At 37.1% G+C, this 18,343-nt stretch overlaps 1 protein-coding gene across 2 annotated transcripts in view; it reads right to left on the minus strand.

Annotated features, from left to right (window-relative positions):
- LOC147415015 (transcription initiation factor TFIID subunit 4-like) overlaps positions 1 to 18,343 on the minus strand; it is a 145,217-nt gene that overhangs the window by 113,039 nt on the left and 13,835 nt on the right. For both annotated transcript variants that reach the window (XM_086469153.1, XM_086469152.1), the window contains 5 exons: positions 12,457 to 12,594; positions 11,035 to 11,262; positions 10,017 to 10,139; positions 8,260 to 8,349; positions 6,213 to 6,470 (listed from right to left, as the gene is read on the minus strand). In XM_086469153.1, coding sequence (XP_086325279.1) covers positions 6,213 to 6,470; positions 8,260 to 8,349; positions 10,017 to 10,139; positions 11,035 to 11,262; positions 12,457 to 12,594 — 837 coding nt within the window. The remainder of the gene's footprint in view (positions 1 to 6,212; positions 6,471 to 8,259; positions 8,350 to 10,016; positions 10,140 to 11,034; positions 11,263 to 12,456; positions 12,595 to 18,343) is intronic.

Below are 18,343 nucleotides of genomic sequence, written 5' to 3' on the forward strand. Positions count from 1 at the left end.
GCAAAAACAGCAAACAAAATTATGATCAAGACTGTGCTGTGACAGCAAGTACTGTCATATATCAGCTTATTGCTCTTCAATTTATCAGTCAAAAGTTGAAGAATCATCTCCTAGGCTGCTGCACTTTGGAGCTCTTCAAGGAACACACTGAAGCAGGAAAGTCATGGCATTGCTTCTCAAAGTGCAATACGTGAAAAGTTACCTAAATTTTTTTCTATAAAATAACTTTTTTCTGCAAAATAAGATGAGCATTTCTCACAATAGAAAGCATTCTCCCTCTTTTTTTATTTCATCTTCCCACACTTCCCATTAACCGTCATCTTTCCACTCCAGTAGTCATGCTCACTTTCATTCACCATTTGTCTGCTCCTCCAGACAAGCTCCTTCTCACTTCCCAAATGCTTCAGACTATTACTCTGTCCATTTCTAAAGTTCACTTTATTTTCACATCTGTAAAAAGGGACATTATACAAAGGTGCTTCCACAAAACATGCAGACTTATGAAGATGAAAAAAGGATTATTTAACAGTCACGCTACTGATAACCAGAATAACAAAGTGGTGACAGCTGAAATACTAATTTTTCTCAAGGCCCTTTTTCAAAAAAAGCTTTAGATTCAATAACTATATGAGAATAAAGTAATAGTGCTCTCTGGTCTTAATCTCAAGGCAAAAGGTGATGATCGTACCATGATAGGTGTGAATCTACTACTATATATGTTATTGTAGGGCAAAGAACAAATTATAGATGTGAACACAGACCAATAATTAACAACACAAATGACCAACAAGTACAGACTGAGAAAGAATTCAGGCAAAGCACATAAAATGTATAAAAGCAGAAAGACTGATAACTTCTGTTCTCTCTTACCTAAACAGGAGATACTAAATAAAAATGTAAGCTACCACCTACAAACCATTGAAAGGAAAAGTCCTTTAAGACAATTAGATTAGAACTCACTGCTGAAGTTTTTGAGGATAAGGATTTTGCAAGTCCCAGCAACCTAGAATGCTCCTTTACCAATGCAGACGCATGGGGTCCCAACGACATGCTTCCCCTTACTTGACAAGGACTGCAAAATCAGCCAGACTCAATTTACATAAATCACACCTTCCAACAAAAGCATCTGATCCAAAAGCTTAAGCATATCAACTACAGCAATGAACACAAAAGCACAGGAAACAGAGGCATCTGCAAAGAACATAAAATAAAAATAGATTCGGAAAAATATATCCTTTACCAAGCATTTTTTCTCTCAATTAAGTTAAAAAATGTATTGTGGAAGGAAGAAACAAGCCACTTGTAAATGTACAAAATTCAGAATGGCTATGGTCTGATATGACATTTATCTTCACTCATGAGTAAACACTTGCTAACTCACTTGTGGCTATGCCACTTGTGATTTATCAGTCTACTCACTCCTGAAGATAAATGTCATATCAAACCTCAGCTATCATGTAATCTGGCAGCATTAACTTACAATGTTCATGCTTTTATGGGCCTAGAATTCATATTTACCGTTGTTTACCATGCTGTAATAGTAACAGTTACAATTTTTCAACAGTGTCCCAAAATTTGCATAAGGAATTATTTTTCCTCCCAAATGAAAAGACAAAAAAAAAAAAAGACCTTTTTTAAAACTCAGCACATGATTTTTAATGTTAATATGACAACAATATTGTTTCACTGAGTATATGTTTTCAAAGAAGCAACGAAGAAAAATAAAACTAAAAGCCACTGGATCACTTGTCCCACCTGCTCCCCTACTTATTATACAATTCTTCCTACAGTATTTCAGCTGGTCTAATTCTGAATGTTTTCAACTATGGCTTTTTCATCACTGCCTTTGGGAGCCTGATCTACTATCTAATAATCTTACTGTAAGGATATTTTGCCTTATATCTTGCCTAAATCCTACTTTGCTTAATTATATCCTGTTATTCACATTTATACTCTCTTAGCTCTAAATAATTCATCGATATACTTTGATGTTTAAACCCTTAAAATATTTGTAAATTTTTTTTATGCTCCCCTTTAGACAGTGTTTGACCAAGTTACTTGTGTTTAATTCTCTTAAGCTTTTCTTTTAGTCTTTACTTTCAAGTCTGTCCTTTAATCACCATCTTTTGTTACTGGTTTCCAAACAGCATTCATTGCCAATATCCTCCTTATATTAAGGTACAGCCCACAAAATTCTGAAAGTAAAGTCCATTATAACAACTCAGAAAAATACTAGACTACATTTCAAATAGGTATACAACTTGTCAAGTACAGGCTTTGTTCCTATTAATGGATCCCAGATGTCTACTGTTGCCATTTTTATTTAAATTTATTGTACGCCAAATTCCCAGTTAGCAACCAGATCTTTATTAGTTCATTAATAGAAACTACTCCTTTTACCCAAACAGCCATCTTTTACTCTTCCATTTCTAAGCTGCCTTGCACACAGGACAAAAAGAAAATTATTTCCTGCAAGTCATTAAAACATATACAAATTACAATCATTCAACAAGTGAAAACTGATACCAGAAAAAGCTTCAGTAAAGAATTAAAAAGCAAAGCAGAACATCCCCATATAACAAAATGCTTACTCTGCTGTTGTATCTTGTTTCCATTACTCTATCTCACCTTTTGGGAGCCTCTAACACTATGACAGTCCCTGGAAAAGTCTCAGTAAATGTTTTAGCAAACACTATTCTAATGTAACTTAGAAGATGGTGAAATCTCCCCTCTGGACACTGTGCACAATTTACTACAGCAACAATGGTCCAGATGTTATTTCTATACACCCCTCCGAATCCTAGACCTGCACAAATCTTTGTATTTGTTTGCATATAATTAAATTTGTTTTAATTAAGATAGATCAACTGAATTTCTTACTGTTTCTTTATCATTTAAATTTAACAATTGGCTTTAACCTCCAGGACTACTTTCCCCTTATGATGCAGTGTCAACACTATAAAGTGCAAATCCATCTCTATTACTCATCAATCTACTTACAACTTCAACACATTTAATAATGAACATTTTAAAAAAGAACAACTCTCTCATTCATAGAAATTTTACCTGCTGTAATACTCAGAGCAAGACAGGCAATGTCTGCATATATAAGGCTATATAGAGCTCCTGCACCCTAAGAATGCCTATTCAGACAAACTTCAAACATTGCACTTAGAACAATTTAAAAAATTGATTGCTGGCTTATCTCATTAGCGTCTCATCAATAAAACATTAGCCTAAGATTAGTCCCCTTTTTCCTAGCAAGAAGTAGTTACCAGTACTAGCAGCACTATCTAGATCTTTATAGAGTATAGCTTTTTCATAGTTTTGGAACATGATGCCAATACTTTACAAAACAGATAAATAAAATAGTCTCCTCTTTCATCTCCACGAACACTACAAATTTTAATGCTGAAGTCTCCTTTGCACAATCTACACTGCATGCTGAACAGCGTACACAGAGGTCCCATGTTGCAAGATACCACAATATAACTGGAAAAAGTATCACCACATCTGATTCCTTTGTAAAACAGAAAAGTCAAAAGAAAGGAACAGCTAACAGATTCTCCACATTTTAAGAGAAACTAGAGAACTGTAAACTGGCTGGTATGAAAGGATCTATATTCCAAAACAGGCTTGCCCTTCTGCAGCTGGACAGTTTGCAAAGCCAGCTGGAACTCTCTCCAGTGAGCTTCAGGCTTGGAAAATCTGGAGCTCTGCCAGTTTCCTCCATCAGTGGTGGCCACCCTTAGGCAAGCCAGCTGTAATCTTCCTCTTCCGGACAAGTCCCAGGCAAGATGGCCAGCAGCTCTTTGCTGTGCTCTGATTTCGGGGAGCACTAAGAAGTGTGAAGAATGTGATCACTGTCACCACAAAAAAGTCAATACTTACTGGTGTGATACGGAGATGCTGTTTATTTGTCTGCTTGGCACCTTAGTCGATGGTTGCTCTGGTATATAAGATTTTTTAATGCAGTAACTCTCACTGTCTAATGCTGCTTTTGTCTGTATAGAATTAATTTGAAGGCAATTAAGTGCTTGGTTTACGTAATGTTTGGTTCTATTAACTGATTACTGATAAATTGAAATCAAATACAGAAAGCCAGTTCTGCAACAGAGCCAATAAATTATAATTATTAATGTATTCACTTCTCCCTAAATATTTTCTAGAAAATGAATACTATCAAGCATAGTTTTGCTCTGCACAGTTTGCTACCTTTCGAAAACGTAGCCATCATTTCATATACACAGTAAGATAAAAGTTCAGTCCTAGACCTATGACCTCCTTACAGACAGAAAACCAACTTCTTCTGCCCACCTTATCAATCTCCAGAATATATTACTTTAGCAGTTTTCAGCTCCCTCATATTGTATAGGTATCTTGAATAAGATGACAAAGCAACTCTTCACATTGTTAGTCTCTACTCAGGTTAACATCACAATTGCTTGCTTTGAGTATGCCTTGACATGTGAGAGACAGACACAGAAGATGTCTCTCAAACTGGGCCTTATCCCATTCACAAAATATTCCACAAGAACTACAATCATAAGAGTAAGAATTCCTGTGGACTTACTGACACATTTTTGTTCTACATCAGTGTTTCTCAAAAGGTGAGGTGCAACCTGCCTAGTAGGCACAGGGGTGTTTAAAGTGGGTTACAAAACTGGAAAAAGCTGTGTTACCTGTCAGTAGGTTAGTCTTAAGTTTGTGACATGAGATAAGGCTAGAGTTACTGGCCATGAACATTTATACGTGTAAGGAACCTGTCAGCTGCTGTCAGAAATTTGCTTTCCCCAGGACACGAGTAATTTTTACACCTACTGCCTGTACTTAGAACCAGTTCCTGCTCCCCTACCTTGAAGAACCAAAGCTATTGTCAATTTAGTCTTATGAAACATTGACGACTCAAAAAGAAGTCACTAAAAGTCTGAGGAACGCTTTTCTAATTAACACAACAGTGCAGAAGGGGTGGCGAGAATCCATCTTAGAAAAAGAAAGAATGCAAGTGGCTGAACGGAAAGCAGCCTGGTTAAGATGCAAAACATCCAAATGTCTTGTGTGTATTACAAAAGCCAGAGTCAGAAGTCTTAGCATCCAAGATGTTCTTACACAGTAAAACTACGCTCACTAAAGGATGGTAAAATTATATTGATTTCATTTTAAAGTTAGTAATTTAACTGCTAGAAAGTATTTGTAAGGTTCAAAAGACGTGGTTCAGATGGCTCAGACATTTTCAGATTGTGCACTGCTACTTTCAAATTAAAGCAAAAGAAATATTCTCTCTCCACATACCCTACAAACTATATCCTTTATAGAGCCTATAAACTCAAGAATAGATCACTGTAAGGTTTTCCATTATCATATGTGTATTTCTGAATCTCAATAATACAAATTTTTACCAACTTGATATACCTTCTGGAACTTGTCAATTTGATTTTGAAACTTAAGTACTTTACTCATACATCCACAGAAACCACAAATAAAGAAACTCTTAAATCTTTGCTTGAAGGATGATAATGCCTGTATAAACTCAAGACCTTGTAAGAATCCTAAACACATTCTAATTACAACTGTAAACACACACCCAAGATCCTATATAACAGCAAGATAAATGCACCACACTCTCAGTAAGTAACTGGCTGTATGTACAGTTGCCTTATTGATAATGCCTTTGAAATCAATGAGTCTAAGCACATAATACTCCAATATGCACAATTGCATATTTCAGTAAATAAAGTATGGCACTATTTCTAAACAAAACATGCTTGTACAGTGCAGCTATTCTGAAAGATTTTGTAACTATGTGTAGAAGAGTTTAAAATGAGATAAGAGTTCATTTTAATGTAGACTAATGTAAGCAAAGTAGCATACCTAATGACATACTAAAAATTACATTCTTGCCTGTAAGTCTTGAAAAGCTTTCTGTTCTACATTTGTAATTAACTCAAATTCCACTGTGCTCATATAACAATCACTGTATTCCAGTCAAAGGCCAAGAGTGTACTTTCTTAAATTTAAGCTACGTTAATAATGGTATCTAAACTAACGGTTGAACATACATGTGAACTACCATAAAATGAGGTACTACTATGTATCACAGAACATGACATAAGCAAGCAAAAAAGTATTTTCCCAAAAAAGGTGCAATAAAAATAACACTGAAAACTGCTATTCAGTTTGTTAAGAAATTATCTTTTATACTCAGTACCTACCAGTTGAGAACTCTGATTTGACTGTACCACCTTAACCTGAGGAGGTTGCACTGAATTTGATACAGAGACTGTGCAAATGTTGTTTGGTTGCCTTATGCCTATTGTCTGCGTTGTGACAACAGAGGAAATGCTTCCAGAGGCAGATTGAGGTATAACTTGTGATAGCTTGCTTTGTTGAAGTGACTGCTGAGACGGCTGTCCTTGCAAAACTGAATGTTGACTATTCAGTAAAGATTGTCTCAATGCAGGTAGACTTTTCTAAAAACAGAAGACAGTTTATGAAATATCAAATTTAGCAGATTGGCAAAAAATATTTTGAAAAGAATGCAGCTTTCTTTACAACTTTACTATCTGCCTACTCATCAAAAAGTAGTAAGATTGAACATATTTTGTGAGAGAAAGTTCACTTTACGTTTTTAATAAGCTTTCCATTTGGATTTAGAAACCCTGTAGATTTTGATGTGCCCCATAATTCCACTGTAGCAGTAAAATGTAACACTCATACTCAAGACTATCTAGAACTTGCAGCTTGAATCTTTGGAAGGGCAAAAAATGGAAATAGAAAAGCCGGAACTATAGGAAAAACCCTATTCCCATTGCATGCTAGAAGAAGTAAGCTGCACCAATTTACTTCTCCTGACATGCCTTCACTACCTAGAACAAGACGATTCAACAGTCGATGCCCTACAGCAATAGCTGTTTACTGTATTATTACTGATCTAATGTATTCTGACTGGATTAGAAAAGTGGACTATTGTAAGCTTCATGTTCAGACCAGTTGGCCCAAAAAACATAGTTCTAAAAGGCTACACTGTACCTCCACAAAGTTTTTACTTTTTAAGTGGTAGTAGTGGTCTTTTGAAGTGCTCCCTCCAGGCAGCTGTAGAGTGCAACAGTGTTTAGCCCAAGCTACAGTTCTTTCTAAACTTCTGATATTTATTCAAAAACTTAACGCCTGTTGCCAAGAAAGGACTTCAAAGAAAGGAAACAAGTTAAAACCTATCATGATGCTAGAAGTGACTGCAGTATAAGAGCAGGAAAAGGCACAAATAATGGTTAACGATAACTTGAAAAAACAAAAGCAGAGGGAGAGAGTTCTGAAGAAAACTTGAAGGGAGAGAAGAAAAGAAAGGAGATCTGCCCTAAACTGAGAAGTTTTGGAATAGCTTTTAAAATTATAGTTGTGGTTTTGTTGGGGCATAATTAAACATGCTTCGTATGTTTGTATATAATCTTGCATATGGAAGCTATTGTAGCTAATGTACAAGAACCAATTAAAAGTTAAATTTACCCCCACATATACTAACTTAGGACCCAACAATAAATCCATTTGGTATCACATTAGAACTTCTATCATAGATTAGTTCCAGATTACAAACTGGATCAGCTAATCAACTATTTCAACAGCATTATCCAGTTTAGTTTTTCAAAAACAATACGGAAAAAGCTTATTAAATTACTTGAAGCATTCTATAGAAATAACTTGTGACTCTTCCAAATGTGAATGCTGTACTTCACAAAAATGAGCTACTACCACAGAAAAGTATATGGCTTATAACAGCAAAGAATCACTACAGAATAGACAATGGATGATTTCCAAACTAGGGAGTAACCGCTTTTTTATATAAATCCAATTACTACAACATTCTAGATCACGGCTACTCAAGCAGTAAACTCCAGATCAGCTCTGGGCGACAAATAAATTATCAGACCTAAACCAAGGCCCCAAACAAATGAGGTCTCCCTCCTGTAAGAAATCCCTGCTTCTTACCACTCTCTCAGTCTGTCAGGCAGCAGTCAGCTGCAGCACACAGCCACAGCTCCGAGCCATGAAAGCAGTAAGCAGCACCTGGCTGGCCTGACAGAGGTGGAGCCTGCATGTGACTTCCAGCCAAGAAGATTTCAGCAGAAATTGGCAGCATGAAGTAAAAATTGAGTAGTCCTGCTCTAGATAGGTGAAGCTAACTCTATTTAAAAAGTATATTCTAAAACTTTATGTATTGACATTTGCATTGAAATAAATTTATCTAAACAAGAGTTACATTACCTTAAGGAAAGGTACAAGATATGGCTGAGGAGATGATTTGAGTTCCGATTGAAGGCGGCCTGTAAATTCTTCTGGATCAATCTTTGCATCCTTCAAGGGGAAGAAAAAAAAAAGCATCAACAACTCAGTTCAGTTGTTTGGTTGTTTTTCTTCCAGATGATACATATGTATATCTCTCTAACTAACAAGGCTACCGTATCAAGAACTTTCAAAGCCAAAGCCCCTCTACTCCTCTGTATATATAAAATCCTTCTGCCACAAGATAACACGCCACTCAGAATTCAGGGAGTTCCCTTGGGAATGCACAATTTAAGACACAACAAGATCCCACAAACACTCAAGTCTTTTTTGGGATTCCATTCTCTTGCTAACATTTACATAGGGATTTCTTTTTTAAAATATTAATTAAAAAACAGATTGTTGAAGTAACCTTACAAATTATTGTTAAATTTGTCAGCCCTTGTAATAAGAAAATATCTTTACTCAATTCCAAAACAAATTTTGAATGTTCAATTTAATTTAGTAGAACGTGTGTATGCATATATATAAAACTATGTATGTAAAGCATATGCATATATAAAAAGTATACACAGAAGTATATATATAAAATTTTCACTTACATAAATGTACCTATCTATATTAGTAGTTAATACAGGAGAACTCTATAACCCTGGTGTATTTTATAATACCTCTAAAGTATCATTAGTTACAAACTCAGGTTGTAATAAAAACATTCATTAGCTTTCCTGACTGATCTAGAACAAGAACAAAAACAAACAAGCCAAAATAACTTTCAATAAATATATCTATTAAATACATGTCTCATTACTTTGTTTAAAATACTGTAAGTAGTTACCTTTACTTAGTTAATCTTTCTTAGTTTTCAAAAGTTAAAACAAGTTTTTACTGGAACTACTGAATGGCTCATACTTATTGTTGAACCGCTCAGTACTCGAAAAAAGTCTTAGGCTTGTCTAAAACACACAGGTTTCTCTGTCACTGAATTCAAAGAAATTTGTTTCAACTGCTTTCAAATCCAAATACTTCATAGACTATATTTAATTTCTTTTAAAAAGTCTGACCATTTGACAAGCTCCACAGTAACGTCTGTCTGCAACTCATTTATACAATTCACTGAAACATCTGTTGCACTGGAGACGACCACAGTAAGTCAGACTTTTCCCAGGCCCAAGGACACTGTCTGGCTGAAACACAACTTTGCCTCTTGAAATCCACTTGCAGTTAAGGCTCCATGCAGGGGCATCTGTCTGCAGAACTGCCTGGACTCAGCAGCTTAGCTAAATACTTTTCCTTCAGTCCTAGAAACTATAAACCACATTGTGGAGGCATATATCTAGATTCGTTCTGTGGTTAGAACATTTAATAGCTTCCTACTGTTTCAGAAAAGAGCATGGTTTGGAGGAAAAGAAACTTAGTGGATCCTCAAGGAAAAATCCTGTATTTCACTCTATTTTTCTAAATAAAACAACCAAAATATCCATCAAAACGAGTGTTTTTGACAAATGCGTACTAAATACTTTGTTGCATTTCCCTTTTCAGAAACAAAGAGAAAGCCCACCTTTAACAAATTTTTGAAGATATCTAATGTACAAAATATTTGCATTTTGATGTAGCCATATGCCTTTCGCTTTCATTACAGAAAAAACACCTGCTAAGATCAAAGCAATAGTTTTCAGCATACGTGAATAACAGGCTTAATAGATAACTGACAAAATAAAAGATAAATGAATATTTACCAACAAATCTTGAACCAGAGCTTTCACATTACGGGATGTTTCTGGAGATGGCGAATTATGAGAAGCAAGTTTTATAAGGGTAGCTAAAAAGTTTTTGCATTTTTTCACATTCTCTTGCATTTCCTGCAAAAGTCAAAGAAAACAAGTATCAGATCCATGCTATTTTCCAATCAGGATCAATGCATGCCCTGGTCACTATAAAAAGGAAACTGATGAAATTGTTTTAATTCCGGCAGGACGTATTTGAAATACATCTGCAGCTATTTTACTATTTTTGCCAGTTACCTGATATTTTCTCCACTTCTTTTTGTAACGGAACATCATATCTCATGAATACTAACAAAAAAAAAAAAATCAATGAAAGAAATATATTTAATATTTTACAGTCTGTTTTGATAAAAATAACCTTAAATGAGAAGTAACACAAAAACTTGTTGGAGATGCACTCTCCTTTGAGATGCCCAATACAATGTGCAATATTCCCCAAGCTATCTTAAATTTGTTAAATTACTGATTCAGTATGGTTTTGTGCAAAACAGCTACAGCAGTAAAATCAAATTAGAAATAGTGTTCAAACATTATCATATCTAATCTTTTCTTCATCAGTAAGAAAACAGATGCTTAATTTTTTCAAGCCATTATTTTTATATGCTGTAATTACTCTGAGAAACAGGAACAGTACACTTCAGTGTAACTGGTTTTGAGGCCCAGCAACATGCTAATAATGAAGTCTGTAGACTGAAGGCCTGGTTGTTCTGTCTACAGATACAGAATAGTTCTTTCATTACTGACACATACATGGCAGGATGGGGAAAGCTGACCACAAGTGTACTTCCTCCCTCTCAGAATTAATTTCTATCCCATTTAGTTGAAATGAGAGGAAGAGTTTCTTGTTTGTAAAGTATTAGTTCCATCACAGGAGGTGTGCCTGCATGAAGAAAATGTTCCTTCTGCTTCTGAATAGGCCTGAGAAGTTCATAAAGTACTAAGAAAAACAAGTATCTAGTATCTAACTTACCTGTGATACAACTGTAGTTCCAGGTACAGGAGAGCTTGGTATGACCTGGGGCTGTGCTGGTACTTGTGCTGTTGTATGAGGTGGAAGTGGCAGCCGAGGCTGACCCTGGTTTTGTGCTGAAGCTTGAGTTTGTCCACCAGTAATTACTGCAGGTTGTTGAGAAGCTGATGTTCCAGTTGCTACTGTTGTCTTGAATAAATTTTGAGCACTTGTTGTAGCTACTGATACCTATTAATGTTTTATATTGAAAAAACAGGTGATTATATTCTTTTAATTCTTCTACTCAACCACAAAGTTCTTGAAAGCCTGACAAGAAAAACTTGTGTCCTTTCAAATACACCCTTATTGACAAAATAAAACCATTGACTTTACTTACTTATAACCCTATTTTTTCACCCTTTACCAGTTAAACTCCTTATTTAAAGTTCTTTGTATTTCAAAAACAAATATAGCCAGCCCTTTAAGATCACCATGATGATGTGACTTCTGTAACTCAACTTTCTGTAAATTTGGCTGTTACACGTCAATTCTCAATGATCTATGGTCATGTCATCAGGTTTACCATTATCTATAGCACAGACAGCTCAGATTCAGATGACACAAATGTACTAACACAGCTTCCCAACCTAATCTGAGCCCAGCAGCAGCATATGTGCTTTTGCACCAGCGCACAGCCCTAGCAAACAAAACTGTGCTGGACCTAGCTGGGCCACACGCAAAGACCATGCTGCACACTCCTCAACCTTAGAAGGCTGGAAAGCTTATCAGGCTGCGCAGCGCATCACATACACAAACCCCCACATCCAGTTCAGCTCTCACACTTTATCTGACCTGATATGCCACCCTTTCAAGTGACAAAAAGTCTCAGACAGACACACTAAATGGGACTGAAGAAGCTAGAGAGCTCAGCCATGCAGCATAACACGCTGAGCAGAAGCTACCAGGACCTCCCAAACCAGCCTGACTGCAGAGCTTTGCTCTATCTTGGGCACAGACACAGAAGCAGCTGACCCAGGCACCGGCACTGTGATGCCACATGTAATGCTGTGCATCCTGCGGCACTGGTGACCACGCAGCAGATACTACAGCTCTTGGCAGGGTACAAAGTGCAGCACGTCCACCACTCAAACAGTATTTATGAGTCCAGTTGATTTAAGATTTTTCTTTAAAAAAAAAACCAAACACGCTTAAAACTGAATTTATACCACCCCAAAATTTTTTATCACCCAGTAAACGCCAGAAAATAAGACCTAGGCTATCACTCAGCACCTGCATAACACAGTCTGACTATACATTATTAATTTCTGGGATTATGTTTGTAACAAAAACACATGAACATTAAAATTCACTTAAAAAACCCCATGTAATTAGAAACATCCTTTTCTTCATGCATCTTTTGCTTTTTATATTGTTACTACTTACTGTGGTATGTGAAAGAATAGAGCCTCCTGGCAGAGTCGCAGCAGATGTAGCGCTGACAGGTGTAGCAGTCGACTGAACAACTTTGGCTTGCACTGGAAGTCCTAGGCGGACAGTAGATGTAGCTACAGAAGTTGGTTGCTAATAAAGGCAAAATAAGCATTTTACTTATTTTTCTCTCCTTGGTACCTAGATCTCCAAGACATTTTAATAATAGTGATTACACGAATAATCATTATTAATGCTGAAAAAAACAAACTCAGTAATACATTCTTAAATATATACTCACACATAATGCAAAAAATGAGCTTTCTTATATTCAATGATATGTTTGCAATATTTCTCCTAAAAGCTATTTCTCATACAGCTATGTGGAAAAGATTAGAAAAAATAGGATGTGACCTCCAAAAAACTGATATTACATTGATGTATTAGTTCAGTTGTAATATTTACATGTCAGTATTCGTCAATATTTCAGTTTCAAACATTCAAGGTCAGGTTGGACAGGGCTCTGAGCAACCTGATCTAGCTCAAGACATCCCTGCTCACTGCAGGGGGGTTGACTAGATGACCTTTAGAGGGCCCTTCCAACCCAGACTACTCTAAGATTCTATAATATTTGAGTTTATAATTGCCAGTACCACATATTGGTCCTTTCGGTATTTAGTGGCCCATTCTAGTGCATTTTCTTGAAGAAAAATAATACGGAGAGAAATTCAGAGAGCAGAAAAATATCTTCAAAATAATTTCAGTTTAAATTATATAGAAATTAACTTGCACAGAAATCAAGTCTTAAGCATTTGGAGAATCTTTGTCATAGAACCCACACTCTGTAACCAGACAGCAACTGGAATGTTAAGTACAGAGAACCCACACTCCGTAACCAGACAGCAACTGGAATGTTAAGCACAGAGAAAGGAAAAATGACTCGCTTCAGCATTTCACTCAGTAGCATACCCTACAACTCAGTATATTTGTCTCATGTAGCTAATATATTAATTGGTTTTGTAATTTACTTTAATTGGGAGACTGAAATCTCTTAGCATCATATAAAAGGTCAAGATTTAGGAATAAAAAAATGTCTCCAGGAAAGTTCTTATTTAATCCTACAGGAATGTAAATACCATTATGGAACAAATACATCATACAATAAGGCAATTAGGACAAAAGCAGAACCACTGAACTCCTTGTTATTAAAAATTAAGGCCCCATTGGTTTCTTGTAACTTGCATTTATTAAGATTTGCATTCAAACACATACTTAGAAAAGACAAATTTTCTAAGCGACTAGAGTAATAAATCATGGACAATATTGTTTCTCACAAAATAAAACTAATTTTCCTTGATTTACATTTTAAGGTGTATGTCTATAATTACTATTTTTATGAAGAACGGCTTATTTTTAGATTCTTGCATTGTCTGTTAAACATACAAAAAATACTTCTTCAAAGAACATCCAGTATACTTAAGAGATCTCCGAAAGGAACAGAGGCCCAGGCAGGCATTCAAAGCCCCAAGCATTCCTTACCAATCAGTCCAGCAACATCATCTACTGGATATCAATCTTCTGCACTTGGGAAAAAAAGGGGGAAGGAAAAAAAAATAAAAAAAATCTACCTGACATCTGAACAAAACCTTTTTTTGTTGTTGTTGTTTGGACAGCTTTCAAGATTTTTAAAATCTTGACGAGGAATGTCTTCCATACTGAAGACAGCCTAGAGGCAACAAACAGCATCATCATGAATAAGTAGAATTGTCTATATTTTTTGAAGAAGTATAATATAAGCTTTTCCTGTTTTTAAATACCATAGGTCTTTTCTCCATTGTAAAGAAGACCACTTGCTTCAGTTTCCTTAAAATACTGGTTGAATGAAAATATATTTATCTGATGAATATTTGCATTTAAAAACATAAACTGTGTATCTTGTTCATTTGCTCCCAACCTAAAAATACAGCATGCCTGTGATATCTGCCCCCTTCTTGTCAGCAAGGGCTTCCAGAGGTGAGGATTTAGAAAGCAAGTAGATAACCAGGCAAACCTCTGGCAGCTACTCAGTTCCAAGAAAGATCTGCAGCCAGAAATCTGTAAATACATAGCTCAGACTGCTAGCTAGAGAATTCTTCTCAGCTAATAAATGCCCACAATTCATCACAGAAACATACTTGAAAACAAAACTGTATATAATCAAAATATAAAATTTCAGTACCATAACAGCGTATTGACCAACTAAGTATGTCTTCCACTGTGCCAGACCACAGCAGCAAACTGTACAACATGAAGACTAAATTCACCCTCGGTTTTAAAAATCAGTAGTGACAAAAGCCTTTGATACAAAATGGCGGTAAAATCTATTAATGTGTTGGATACAAAGAAAAAGCTTTATTACCAAAGAACTGCAAACTAATGCAACAGTTTACTAACGTGGTTCCAAAACTCATGAATGTTAAAAAGGTAAGTACAAAATGAGTGGATGAGAAACATAACAAGGAACTTGCCTAGATAAACTCTGAAGTATTGTGGCAATGATCTTCAAATGACAGCTACAAGTTGCCAGAAGACACTATAAGGACTCCCAACACAAACACTTCAAGAAGAACTGGTAAAAACTATTTAGAAACAAATAGCTGTGTTTTCTATAAAATAAAAACTATAAACAGGTCTCATGAGAAATCCATCAAAAAGAAAACAAAAATTATCAACATTATACTAAAAAAATCATAACTCAATGTGTTGAGCTCCTACTGGAACAATCTAAAAGAATTTATAATGTTCTTCTAAGAAAAACTGCTAAGGTTTGGTATGATGCTATTAAATTTCAAAATTACCAGGAAAGCCTTAGAAAGGAACATATTTTCAAAAGTAACTGTATTGTATGATTGGACATAGCACATATTTTTACATTTCCAAAATACATGAAAGCAATGTTTAAGAGGCTTTCTCCCCGTACTGAGACATTAACAGGCAGCAAACTAGAACATGAGTGAATACAGTATATAATCCACCACCAACCTCCACCGGGACACTTAAGAATGCTTAAGACAGCCTTTTGTATACAGACTTGAGCTGGTCTGTCCACAGAGAGAGATCAGAAATGGTAAGTGGAGCACAGCACAGTGCTACAGTGGAAATAAGGATTTCAAAACGGATCTGGCTCACTTCTGGCCAGCCTGGAGGGGGAATGTCCCAAGGTTCTTTCTGTCTGCACAGGTCATGCAGATAACTTGCCAGTGACTCTGGTTTCAGCCTGCAACAAGTCACTTCCACAAAGGCAGTCAGTGTGTATTAGAACCGTTCACAGAAGAAGTCAGTGTGGAATTAGTCTGTCTCCTGTAAACTCACTCCCTAAATAACTTGCTCTTCACTTCTGTATGTAGACCTTCTCCCCAGAGGTCTGGACACACCAATAGAGAGGCAAAGCTCGAGGCACAAACAGGAATGAATTGCATTGACCTGCTGCGCACAAACAAGCTGCCTCTATATTTGAAGGAATATACAAGGCTGCATTTGAAAAAGCAGGCCACTTGAATATGGAGAAAATATGCCAAAATACCTGGGGATTACTTGTCACTGCCAAGACAGGACTACACCAATTTTAGGGATTGTATTGTGTAGTCACAGCTTTATAAAAATCAAGACAATTTAAACTGCCACAGGTTAGTACACTGATGTACGTAAATCCTTGGAAACAGGTTTGTGGTATACTTGTGTTTTGTACTAGAGTACCACCTACTGATGAACACCCAGGGTACCAGCCACACAGTCTCTGCACTACAAAGCAAGACAGCTTACTTTGGACAAGTATGTTGCTTATATTTTTCATGATCAGTCCTGTTAACCAACTCAGCCACTATCAACCACAAAAAGAAGAAAGAAAATATGCCAATAGCACTTGAACAAACATTTTATCACAATGAAGTTTATCACAGCAAGTTTATCACGATACACATCATGACAGTTCTTTACGTGTCTTCCAATACATGGCTTTGCTAGGTATTCATGCAAAACTCAATTTTAGCAGAATATGACCTTTAAGTTTAGATTTAAATTTGCAAAATCTGAAATAAAACTCAGTTTTATTTTTAATCATTAATCCAGAAGACTTCTTACAAACAAACTAGGCCATGCTAAGATGCCCTGATGCCTCAAATAATAAAAGACAGTCTTAAAGAGAAAACTTAAAAGTGGGATTGCAGGCACTGGCAGAAGCATAAGCTAAAGATCAAATCCGGTAGCTCATTTGTATTGGGTTTGCATGGCAAGGTTTTGGTAGCAGGGCGCTACAGGGGTGACTTCTGTGAGAAGCTGCTAGAAGCTTCCCCTGTGTCTGACAGAGCCAACGCCAGCCAGCTCCAAGATGGACCCGCCGCTGGCCAAGGCCAAGCCCATCAGTGGCGGTGGTAGCACTTCTGTGATAACACACTTAAGGAAGAAAAAAAAACAACTGTGCAACTGCAGCCAGAGAGAGGAGTGCAAGTATGAGAGAGAAACAACCCTGCAGACACCAAGGTCTGTGAAGAAGGAAGGGGAGGAGGTGCTCCAGGTGCTGAACCAGAGATTCCCCTGGAGCCCATGGTGAGGCAGGCTGTGCCCCTGCAGCCCATGGAGGTTAACAGTGGAGCAGATATCCACCTGCAGCCCGTGGAGGACCCCACACCAGAGCAGGTGGATGCCTGAAGGAGGTTACGACCCTGTGGGAAGGTCATGCTGGTACAGGATCCTGGCAGGACCTGTGGACCCATCCAGAGAGGGGCCCATGTTGGAGCAGTTTGTGAAGAACTGTAGCCCACTGGAAAGACGCATGCTGAAGAAGTTCATGGAATACTGTCTCCTGCGGGAGGGACCCCATGCTGGAGCAGGGGAAGAGTGTGAGGAGTCCTCCCCCTGAGGAGAAAGGAATGGCAGAAACAATGTGTGATGAATTGACCACGACCCCCATTCCCTGTCGCCCTGTACTGCTGAGAGGGGAGGAGATAAAGAAAATACAGAGTGAAGTTAAACCCAGGAACAAGTTTTTAAGATTTGGTTTTATTTCTCATTATCCTACTCCGCTAATAAATCAAACTAATTTCCCCAAGTTGAGTCTGTTTCGCCCACGATAGTAACAGGTGAGTGATGTCCCTGCCCTTATCTTGACCCATGAGCCTTTTGTTATATTTTCTCTCCCTTGTTCAGTTGAGGAGGGGAATGATAGAGCAGCTTTGGTGGGCACCTGGCATCCAGCCAGCGTCAACCCACCATATCATTTTCAAGTAACTAATTTATACAACCTTTCTTACAAGTACAGCTGGTAACCATACCTGCTATCAAGGTATCACAACACTCCCCATTACCAAACTCTGTTTTCCAATACTTAAAACTCCATCAAAGTTCTGAAGAGTTAATGGAGAAACTTCATATGCTTATTGACTGCCTCTCAATTCTTTTGGTTGTGGTTCATCTGGAATATGCACTTAAACATCAGACGCAGAGCAATTTGTATGTCAGGGATTTGATTTTTTTCACTCTGGTAAAAATAAGCCAAACTGAGCCAAAGTACTAACCCTTTCAAAACTTGACATTTGCACACAATTGCAGAAAATGACTGGAGGCAGAATCTCTAAAAAGTCAGCCAACAAAGGCAGAACCTTCATCACTACCACAGTTCTGGGACACCACAGCATCACTAGAGTCAAGCATCAGAACCCAAAGCAGGGAGACATTGCTGTGTTCCTCATATTTTTGATGTCCCTTTTGGGTTCACAGACTCAAATAATAGGGGAGAAAGACGCGGGACTGAGAGCAATTAGACAAGACAGGCAGAGGAGCTTGGGCCCACCAAAGAAAACCTTCAGAAACCAGAACCCCTGCCTCTGAAGTCTCAGCATCCTGTTGGTGTAAGCAAATACCTATA

This window comes from Leptosomus discolor, chromosome 8, assembly GCF_034619465.1.
Source record: "Leptosomus discolor isolate bLepDis1 chromosome 8, bLepDis1.hap2, whole genome shotgun sequence".
Taxonomy (NCBI): Eukaryota; Metazoa; Chordata; class Aves; order Leptosomiformes; family Leptosomidae; genus Leptosomus; species Leptosomus discolor.